The sequence below is a fragment of the Chiloscyllium plagiosum genome, chromosome 32 (genome assembly GCF_004010195.1).
Source record: "Chiloscyllium plagiosum isolate BGI_BamShark_2017 chromosome 32, ASM401019v2, whole genome shotgun sequence".
Lineage (NCBI taxonomy): Eukaryota > Metazoa > Chordata > Chondrichthyes > Orectolobiformes > Hemiscylliidae > Chiloscyllium > Chiloscyllium plagiosum.
Genome location: NC_057741.1, coordinates 20,183,760 through 20,195,368, shown reverse-complemented (window position 1 = coordinate 20,195,368; position 11,609 = coordinate 20,183,760). Strand labels below are relative to the sequence as shown.

Below are 11,609 nucleotides of genomic sequence, written 5' to 3'. Positions count from 1 at the left end.
TACACCTGATCAGGTCCTAGGGATTTATCCACCTTTAACCGTTTCAAGACATCCAGCACTTCCTCCTCTGTAATCTGGACATTTTGCAAGATGTCACCATCTATTTCCCTACAGTCTATATCTTCCATATCCCTTTCCACAGTAAATACTGATGCAAAATATTCATTTAGTATCTCCCCCATTTTCTGTGACTCCACACAAAGGCCGCCTTGCTGATTTTTGAGGGGCCCTATTCTCTCCCTAGTTACCCTTTTGTCCTTAATATGTTTGTAAAATCCCTTTGGATTCTCCTTAATTCTATTTGCCAAAGCTATCTGTGGAATAAAGGAGAACCCTAAAGCTTTCTATAGGTATGTGAGGGATAAAGGGATGATTAGGGTAGGAATAGGGCCAGTCAAAGACAGAAGTGGCAAGTAGTGTGTGGCCCCTGTGGAGATCGGAGAGGTGCTAAACGAATATTTCTCATCGGTTTTCACTCAGGAAAAGGAGAACATTTTAGAGGAGAAGAACGAGATACGAGATATTAGACTAAAAAGGATCAAGGTTGGTAAGGAAGACGTGCAAAAGTAGACAATTCCCCTGGGCCACATAGGATTTATGAGGATTCTCTGGGAAGCTAGGGAGGAGATGTTGGAGCCTTTGGCCTTGATGTTTGAGTTGTCATTGTCTACAGGTTTAGTAGCAAAGGAATAGAGAGTGCGAATGTTATGCCCTTGTTTAAGAAGGGCAGTAGGTATGACCCAGGTAATTATAGACCAGTGAGCCTTACATCTAGGAAAAGTTTTGGAAAGGATTATAAAGATAGAATTTATAATCATCTAGCAAGCAACAATTTGATTGCAGATAGTCAACATGGTTTCGTCAAGGGCAGGTCGTGTCTCACAAACCTCATTGAGTTTTTTGAGAAGGTGACTAAGTATGTGGATGAGGGTAGGGCAGTTGATGTGGTGTATATGGATTTTAGTAAAGCCTTTGATAAGGTTCCACACGGTAGGCTGTTGGAGAAAATGCAGAGATTTGGGATTGAGGATGATTTAGCAGTTTGGATTAGAAACTGGCTTTCTCTGAGAAGGTAACGAGTAATGGTTGATGGAAAATATTCAGCCTGGAATCCGGTTACGAGTGTGCCACAAGGATCTGTTTTGGGACCACTGCTGTTTGTCATTTTTATAAATGACTTGGACGTAGGCATAAGTGGGTGGGTTAGTAAGTTTGCAGATGACTCTAAAGTTGGTGGAGTAGTAGACAGTGTGGAAGAATGTTGCAGGTTGCAGTGGGACTTCGATAATCTGCAAAATTGGGCTGAGAGGTGCCAAATGAATTATCAATGCAGATAAATGTGAGATGGTTCACTTTGGGACGAATAACAGGAAGGCAGAATACTGGGTCAATGGAAAGATTCTTGATTGTGTGGATGTGCAGAGGGATCTTGGAGTCAATGTACATAGATCCCTGAAAGTTGCCACCCAGGTTGATAGTGCTGTTAACACATACAATGTGTTAGGTTTTATTGGTAGAGGGATTGAGTTCCGGAGGCACGATGTCATGTTGCGACTGTACAAAATGCTAGTGTAACTGTAATATTGGAGTATTGTGTACACTTCTGGTCACCCCATTACAGGAAGGATGTGGAAGGATTGGAAAAGGTGCAGAGGAGATTTACCAGGATGTTGCCTGGTCTGGAACGAAGGCCTTATGTGGAAAGGTTGAGAGTCTTGGGTCTGTTCTCATTCAAAAGGCGGTGGGTAAGAGGGGATTTGATAGAGACATACAAGATTGTCAAAGGATTAGATAAGTAGACAGTGAAAGTCTTTTTTTCCTAGGATGATGACATCAGCTTGTATGAGGGGGCATAGCTGCAAATGGAGGGGTGATAGATGTCAGAGGCGGGTTCTTTACTCAGAGTGGTAAGGGAATGGAATACCCTGCCTGCCAATGTAGTTACCTCAGCCACATTAGGGAGATTTAAACAATTCTTGGATAAGCACATGGATGATGATGGGATATTGTAGGGGGATGGGCTTAGAATAGTTTTCAGGTCGGTGCAACATCAAGGGTCGAAGGGCCTGTTCTGTGCTGTATTGTTCTATGGAAAAGCACCTGAAGTGCTATAATCTATAAAGTGATGAGTTATGAACTAGAACAATGGGCTTTGACTCTGTAGCTCTGGGTAGCCAATACAGATAGTTGGCCAAATTACTACTTGTCATAACTTTCCATTGTTCTTTACTATCTTAGTGCCATCTTTGGTAAAATGTAACTGTAGAGATTTATACAAGTAGTTTTCTTCACAAATGAGAGCATAATATTTGCTAATGAAAACATTTGACAGTGTCTTGTAGATTAGATTCCCTACAGTGTGGAAACAGGCCCTTCGGCCCAACCAGTCCACACTGACCCTTCGCAGAGCAGCCCACCCAGACCTATTTCCCTCTGACTAATGCACCTAGCACTATGGGTAATTTAGCATGGCCAATTCACCTAACCTGCACAACTTTGGAATGTGGGAGGAAACCGGAGCATGCGGAGGAAACCCACACAGACACTGGGAGAATGAGTAAACTCCACACAGGCAGTCACCTGAGGCTGGAATCAAGGCTGGAACCTTGGTGCTGTGTGGCAGCAGTGCTAACTACTGAGCCACTGTGCCGCCCTACTTTCTCCTCGCAGCCTCTGTTTCTCTCGTCCACTCCTGCAACCTCTCAATCTTCCCCCTGCATCTCCCACCCCACTGCTGGTGTGCTGTGCCTGCAAATATACAATACCTATATTGTGTTACTAATACTCACTCCAGTTTTTAAAAATATATTCATGAAGTATATTTAATGCCAAATATCGCAATCTTCTGAAGGATTTATCAGCAGAAGGTAGATGTGTTAATCTTTTTGTCATTTTGCAGTAGGTAGGACAATTAATCTACTTGAAGATCTACTTGAAGTATTCAATTAATTTCTCAGTAATTAAAATTTGTTATAAGAATATTTGTGGCAAATTTAGTCTTTCAAACCAATAAGTACAGGAATTTCATGCAAATCAAGACATTTGAATGGGACAGCAATCCATCTTGGACAGCACCTTACAGATTTTCACAGTTAATTGTTCATGCGTACTTGCTGCAGGTTGGATATGAATTGTTCACACTTATTATCACAGCAAAATCCAGTTCAACACCTACATATAAAGGACAGGATTATTCCTAATTGTGCAATTGATTGCTGATCTATTGTCATTTGTTGGTGAATTGTGTTGACTTGAATAGTTTGTTTTATTCTATTAATTCTATGAATGTAAAATAGAGACCTTCTAGCTAGATAAACATGGAAATTGATTCCACTTCTCAGAATCCTGATGTTAAAGAGGTCGGGGCGCCTTGCTTCAAGTTGGAGCATGAAAGCAGAGCAGCAAGTGGGTAGCTATTCTCCAGCACGATGCTGGAAGAATTCATGTATGTAAACATGAATTCTGGAAGACTGCATGTTGTGTTCAAAGAATATATCTATGAGGCATTGAATGAAGTGTTGATCAATATTTCTTGCACTTGCATACGTACAAATGTGCACACATGGAATGAGTAAATTAAACAACACTATCAAAAAGAAAAATGGGACATGCATTGAAACATGGTAAAATAGTAGCATGGTTAATGCAGTTCTAGAGGACATAAAGTACAATTGTAGGAACCTCCTTCAATAACTTCTAATGAAGTGGCTAATGAAATTGTAATCATGGGCTATCACTGAGTATGTGTATAAGGTATAAGCAGGTAGGGAGAGAGTTAAGGACGGCATCACTATTTCTAATTGACTTAAATTTTCAGAAGCCACCATGTTAAAAGGTGAATTGAGTAGATGGCCTGACAGGCAAAAAACAACGATGATGGATTATTAAAACAGTATGACAACCAGCAACTTCTGAAGTGGTCAGTTTTGCTTTAATACTGATGAAATTGTGGGTAACTCATTATGTGGTGGAATTTAACTCCAAACTCTGGTCAGCTGACAAGGGGACGCGGAGTGTCATTTCATGTTAGATTTAATAAGTAGATTAACAAGGGAATGATGGATTAATGCAGCTATGTTATTTCAGGAAAAACAGTAAATGTTCAAGAGGATTAGCAAAAGTAGAAAATAATTTAAGTTTGTCCCTATCCTTCTAACACACATAAATGATCTGGAAGAAGGCATTGATAGTCTGATCAGTAAGTTTGCAGATGACAAAGATTGGTAGAGTAGCAGAAAGCATAGGAGACTGTCAAAGAATACAGGAGAATATAGATAAACTGGAGAGTTGGGCGGAGAGGTGGCAGATGGAGTTCAATTCAGGCAAATGTGAGGTGATACACTTTGGGAAGTCTAATTCTAGAACTAACTATACTGTAAATGGAAGAGCCTTGAGGAAAAGTTGATGAGCAGAGAGATCTGGGAGTTCAGGTCCATTGTACCCTGAAGGTGGCTGCACAGGTGGATAGAGTGGTCAAGAAGGCATATGGTATGCTTGCCATCATCAGACGGGGTATTAAGTATAAGAGCTGGCAGGTCATGTTAGAATTGTACAAGACTTTAGTTCAGCCGCACTTAGAAAGCTGTGTACAGTTCTGGTCGCCACATTAGCAAAAGGGTGTGGATGCTTTGGAGAAGGTGCAGAGAAGGTCTGTGAGGATGTTGCCTGGTATGGAAGGTGCTAGCTATGAAGAAAGATTGAGTAGATTAGGATTGAGGGGGGACCTGTTTGAGGTGTACAAAATCATGAAGGTATAGACAAGGGTAGATAGAGAGAAGCTTTTTCCCAGGGTGAGGGATTCAATAACGAGAGATCACGCATTCAAGGTGAAAGGTGAAAAGTTTATGGGGGATATACACGGCACGTACTTTACACAGAGGGTGGTAGGTGTTTGGAACACTTTGCCAGCAAAGGTGGTAGAGGCAAGCACGGTAGATTCATTTAAGGTGCATCTGGACAGATGCATGAGTGGGTGGGGAGCAGAGGGAAATAGACGCTTAGGAATTGGATGATAAGTTTAGTCTGGATTTGGATCAGGCTTGGAGGGCCTAAGGGACTGTTCCTGAGCTGTAAAGTTTCTTTGTTCTTCTGAAAATCAAATTGTCAAAATGCAGCTGACTGTATTTTAGTTGATTCTGTTTTGTCGTACTTTATTTTGTTGTTGCCACATGTGCAGTAGTCTTGTAAAGACCACATCTTTTGATTTTCCTTTGATTTTGGTTGTGGACTGAAATGAGAAAAGGACTATTTACAACAAGGGACTCGGGAACAAATTGCTGTACTTTTAAAAGGGCAGTTACCGAAGCCCTGTGTTAGTTGTTGTCACTGTGCACTGGAGGAAAATGAAAGAGGAGAAGGAAAGACACAAGTGTGATATTGTAAACTTCAGAATTGTAATAACTGTTCAGGAGTTGAAAGAGTCAGCAATAACTGATCCTGGAATAAACTGTTTTCTGTGATGAAAGAGACAAGGACCAAACTCTTTAAAGGAATTTAAAGCATCATGTTAATTAAGCATCCCTAGGAAGAGGGAATCAAAGCAACATAAGCCATTTCCTGGGAGAGAGAAGACACTTAACACTGAATGTAACAAGGACTAGGCAAGTTACTCTTATAAAAGGCAAGCTACGGACTTGATGCCTTCAGAAGTGTAACAGGTGATGTGGATGAATAAACCTAAAGGACCATCGATAATGTCCCATCAGAAACTTCACAAGGTTGAAAACCTTGTAAGTTTTCAACTTCAATAGCGAACTCTGAAGAACAACATGGCACAAAGATCAAACCCTGGATATTCAGAGACAGAACTGTTGGTTGCAATTGTAGCCAAATTCCACTAGTAATTGGGTAATAGCTAAGTTGAGTTTTGAGGCTTAACTTGTTTATTTGAGGGGTCTTATTCTGGTTGCTACGTGAAATAAGATTTAGGTAATTGTTTCAGTATTTGAGATTTCTTGAGTAGTTGAATTAAAGGTAGCTTGTGATAATTTACACAAGGGTGTGTACATAGTGAGATTTGGCCACCAGAAGCTGATTGGCTTGTGGAATCATGACCAGCTATGGATACAAAAGATCAGTAACCTGACGACAAATCTGGTTTCTGGGTAGTCGAACAGCTTGTGCGTGTGAGCAGTACAGTGCTTCGGACCTCTGAAAGGGAAAGTTGTATCCATATCTCTCCAGTGAAAATATTTGCAATCTCGTGCAAACTCCTTATTTTCTCCCACTCTTTGCTATAGACGTTTAACTAGTAACTAGAAACCTTTGTATTCGGTGAATTAATTGGTGTGTTTTCTGCAAAGAAGTGAAAAGAAATTGGAGAAAATAGATTGGAGAATAGAAAGTCCTGAGAAGAAAATGGATTGCCTCCGTGAACTCTGGAATAATGCTATTGAGCTGTTTACCCAGTTTTCTTTTTAACCCCATCACCCATAAAACCAATGTTTCTTTTGTCTGTGTGTGTTGGGAAGTTTTTTAGGAGAGTTAAGAGTTTTAATTGGTAGTTATATGTCGACAGTTCATTGTTTAATTGTGATTAGAATCTATTTAATTGTAATAATAGTAATTCTTGTTATGTATCAAAACCAGCTTCATGCTTTCTGTTCATGTGTGTCTGCGATGGGTAAATTGGTAACTTTGCCTACTTTGATTTAAAAAAACTCTTTTATGGTGACTGAGAGCATGGCTTGATTTCCAACATGTCACCTCAGTGAGTTGCAACACTGCAAGGTTTTGAGACACTGTCTTCCATGAAATGGCTCATAGTGTTTGGAGAGAATTCACTACAGTAGTAGGTTTTAAAATACTGTCTTTAAAAGAAATGCTATTCAAAATATTGGAGAATGGGCCATATCCTTTCTTTTGAAAAATTTTTAAAGAATGGTGTTAATGGGCCAGATATTCCGATGGCCAAGGATTTGTTGGAGCAGCATAGTCTGAATTTATAGTGGTGATTCTATATATTCACAAGGCACATCATGCTCTGTACGAATAGCCAGGGAAATTGAATTTTCTAATGTGTACTCCCCCTGCATTTGGAACCTTCAGAAGATTTCTTTAAAGTCAGAATTCTGAATCATGTAATTTTGAATAGTTACCCAGAGGAAGTTAGCGTTTTAAAATCTACTGAAACTCCAAGGTAGGCATTAAACTGACCTGCAGACTCAGCTATTCACCCACCTATCAACTACATCTACCTCCTAGACCCCCTCAACCCATTATAACTACCTCTAGTCAGAGCAGATTATTTCCCTGCATCAATGTAATGTCATCTAGAAATATAATAGTTAAAAAAAAAATTTGTGCCTATTCTCTTTAATCTTTTGTCTGTTCTGATTTTAAATGCACATGCATAACTTTAATGACATCAACATGTTGGAACACATGACGTACTCCTTTGGAAATGTCATGATATCAGCATTTTGATGACAACTTGAGATGTGCACCCAGACGCAGGTGTTCAAATAAAACTGCACTTATACAGTTGAGTTACACCTGTGACCAGGCTCTGATGTCAGCAAGCACTCCCTTGATCTCAAATATTTCTTGCACTGATGCTCCAATATGATGTCATGTAGGAAATTCTGGGATCTTGACCTCTGGTGATGAAGGAAGAGTGCTGTTTGCCCAATTCAGGATGATGTGTAACTTGGGAGAAAACTTAAGCTGAATGTCATGATTCGGAGATGCTGGTGTTGGACTGGGGTGTACAAAGTTAAAAATCACACAACACCAGGTTATAGTCTAACAGGTTTAATTGGAAGCACACTAGCTTTCGGAGCGTTGCTCCGAAAGCTAGTGTGCTTCCAATTAAACCTGTTGGACTATAACCTGGTGTTGTGATTTTTAACTAAGCTGAATGTGACCTTGTGACTTTGCTAATCTTTTATTTGTTCTTTAGTTAGTGTTTACAGTTCAACACAAGCATTTCAGCAATCAAAAATTACTTCTGTATATTAGAGGGAATATTAATCCATTCTTTTTACAGTTTTTAACAAAGTGGATCAAATGCTTTCACCTGTCTTTTAATAACGATAAAATACATGATTGTACATCCATTGTGGCATGTCAGTGGTGATGAATGTGGATAATGGTCCAGTGGTAAGGGCACTGATCAAAGACAATGCATTATCCCGGGCGGTATGATGCTAATTGGTTGCTGTTGATACACCCAGCTTGTTCAGTATTCCTGCATTCTCCTGATTTTCACTTTGCAGATGACAGGAAAAAGCTCAGGGCTTGTAAGATGAGCCACATGTTTGTCGAGTGCTCAAGTTGAAGCCATCTCTTATGGCTGGTCTCGTTTGGCTGTTGGTGGATGATGCACAAATGTATTCAGCCACTTATTACCTCAAGTGTTATTCAAACTGTCCTGCAGGTTGGGATAAGCTGTTTCATAATTGCAGAACCTGGGCAGTCAAGAACAACCTTATTTCTGTGCTCAAGTGGGAAGTCGATTGTTGAGACTGATGGTAATGGTTGGGCTGAGAGCTGCTCAGAATTTTTGCCGTGATGCCCTTGACCTATAATAAGTGGTCTCTGACAGCCAACTTTGCTCATCACATCATCAAAATACATCTGTTACAGCTCAGACTAGATTGGGTTTTGGAAAAGTGATGTTACAAGTCTATATGCATGTGGGCAACTGAATAGATTTTGTTTGAGCATGTACTTGATATCCTGTTGAGGCAAGATGGGATTTCCCACTTTCTGTGGGATTTTCTCATTGCATTGCTTTAATCTTCAGCCTTTAATTTTCCGATTTTTTTTTTTTTAATGAATTGCCTTGTTTTGGAGCTGATCATCTTCAGTTTTGCTTTATGAGAATGCTTAACCAAGTCAACATGTTTTGTAAATCGAGCAGCAGTCCGTTACAGGAGCTGTTTGTTGGCCCTACTATAAACGAGTTTGTTTCTCCACTATCAGACCAAAATACATTCTTGAGATTTGAGAATTGTTAAATTCTTATTCTCGAATCTTTTACTCTTCAGACCTTCCACCCAGGCCTGTTGGTGTACCCATTGCAACTTAGATTTTTTTTTCAACCACTGTGTTGTGGCTATGCTTTAGTCTTTTCAGTATTCCTCAACACTTTTTAAGTTTTAGATCTCATCTTTTCAATTGAAGGAATGTTTGTTTCTACAGAAATTGGGTCACTAGGCTGATATTCCTGTGTTCTATATTCCAAGTAAATTAAACAATGGGAACAATATTATTAATACTGTCCAGTTAAATAATGAAGTAAAATATGGACTATTCAAGAAAAGTTATTCTAGAGACTGTAAGAATGATTTTGAGGAAGGATCTGATGTACTTCACATGAATGAAATAAAGGATTTGAAGAAACAAATGTGTGGGGTTGGGTTTACTTATAGCCTGTTACATTTAACAGCTTTTTTATATTCAGAATAAATGGGTAGAAACTTATTTGTTAAACTGCGTCAAGGAATTATAGATGATTAAAGAATCTTGAATTTTTACTAGCTACTGTTTTTTAGAAGCTTGGGATAAAATCAGTTTTCAGTTGTCAATTCAATGAATTTCTGTTCTGTTTCTGAATTTCTTTTTAAATAGATGGTCCCTATGGCATATTTGCTGGCCGAGATGCCTCGAGAGGATTGGCTACTTTCTGTCTTGATAAAGAAGCTCTGAGGGATGAATTTGATGATCTGTCTGATTTAAATGCTGTACAAATGGAAAGTGTTAGAGAATGGGAGATGCAGTTCATGGGCAAGTATTGAACATCTTACACTGCTACATTTGGCAATAGCATCAATTGTACAAAGTCTGTTGTTTGTGCTGTTTCATTGTAAATTATAATAAATTTTGATTTAATTTTTATACTTCAAAACAAAATTGAGAAATTATGAAAGCTTGATCTGAAATGATTTATGGAGCAAATTACTGGATGGGATCAAAGTGCAGAAGGGACGTTCCATATAAGAGCTTTCAATATGTCGTCCCCGCCCCCATTCACGGAATTACTGCCGCACCATGGTTCAGAGGCAACACTTGACTGATTTCCCATCATATTATCTAAGATAACAAAGAGATCGTGATCAATTGGGTCATTGAGCTCAAAGTGGCAGATGGAGTTTAATTTGGATAAATTGCAAGTAGGGCCTTGGGTAGTATTGTGGGACAGAAACTATGGTTCAGGTACATAATTCCTTGAACTTGGTCTCACGTTTTGTGTATAGGAGATGGGTTATTAATCTGCCTTGGGATAAATGTCATTGGCTGGACCAGTTTCTTCTTTTGTTTATCCCTCATTGTCATTCAGAAGGTGGTGTGATGAGTTACTTTTTGAAGTTCATGCTGCAGGGTAAGTTCATGCACAATGGTATTAGGAAGGGAATTCCACAATTTTAACTTGCTAATAGTTAAAGACCAACATACTTGCAAGTCATGGTCATGTATGGTTCGGAGGAGAGTTTGTATGTGATGGTGTTGTCGTACATATGTTGCACTTTTTCTTAAAGGTGGTAGTGGTTGAAGGTATATAAGATACTATTGAAGGAACTTTGGGTTCTTGAAAGTTGAAGGCAACTGTGTACCACAAGTGGTGGAGGTTGATTATTTAAAAGTGGTAAGATATGTTCTATCAGACTTCTGGCTTGTATGTCATTGATGTTATGAATAAAGAGGTTAGTTATTCACCTTTTGAATGAGAAATGGTTAGTTAATAACCATGTAGTAAAGGGTTCGGGATGGGTGACCAAAATGTTATGGAATTTTTTTTTTAGTCGAGCGCACATTTAAGATCTTAAATCTAAATGCATGCCACACCAGTTTGAGTGAGCTGATTAGGGTAAATTAAGAAGCTGTTCAAAAACCACAGTAGGCAAACGGTGGTTACCATTGAAAGAATTTTAGTATATACTTTGCAGACATATGCACTCCTTTTAGGGCACAAAGACACCATTGGAAATATTGGTCATTAGTGTCTAATAAATTATAGGTAGTATTAGATCAAAGTTGAAATGTATAATAAAACCAAGAACAGCAACCCAAAGGTTAGGCAGATTTCAGATTAAGCAAAGGAGGACCAAGAAATCGATGAGGAAAGAAAATAAGAACAGGCCGATGAAAGTCATGAAGAAATTAATAAAAAGGTGTGGGCCCATTAACGATGGGTGTAATTACTGTATAATGCGAAATAGGGAAATAGTGCAAAACATTTAACAAATATTTTATAATTCTTTATGGTAGAAAATCCAAAATATAGTCCAGAAATAATGAAGAACCAGGGGTCCAGTAAGTATGTGAAGTTTAAAGAAATGATGATAAGCAAAGCAATAGCCACTGGAGAAATGAATGGGATTTAATAGTTAAAACTCCTGTGGACCTGATGGGTTTTATAAGTCAGTGACAATGTTAGTGAATTCATTGGTTTCTATCTTACAGAATTTCCAAGGTTCTAGAAGGTAGAAACCTCAGTGCATCTTTAAGGAACAAAGAGAGAAAGCAGGCAATTATAAACAGTTAACCTAACATTGGCAGTAAGCAAAATTCTCGAGGCTGTTGTTTTGAATGTAATATGCTTTAGAAAAGCATAGTTATCTGAAGTAGAGTGAGCATCAGGAAGGCAAAAATATAATTTCGAAAGA

At 38.9% G+C, this 11,609-nt stretch overlaps 1 protein-coding gene across 1 annotated transcript in view; it reads left to right on the top strand.

The window, feature by feature from the left end:
- Positions 1 to 11,609, top strand: part of LOC122539386 (membrane-associated progesterone receptor component 2-like) — a 47,075-nt gene that overhangs the window by 32,854 nt on the left and 2,612 nt on the right. Inside the window, exon 2 of the mRNA XM_043674171.1 lies at positions 9,574 to 9,729. Coding sequence (XP_043530106.1) covers positions 9,574 to 9,729 — 156 coding nt within the window. The remainder of the gene's footprint in view (positions 1 to 9,573; positions 9,730 to 11,609) is intronic.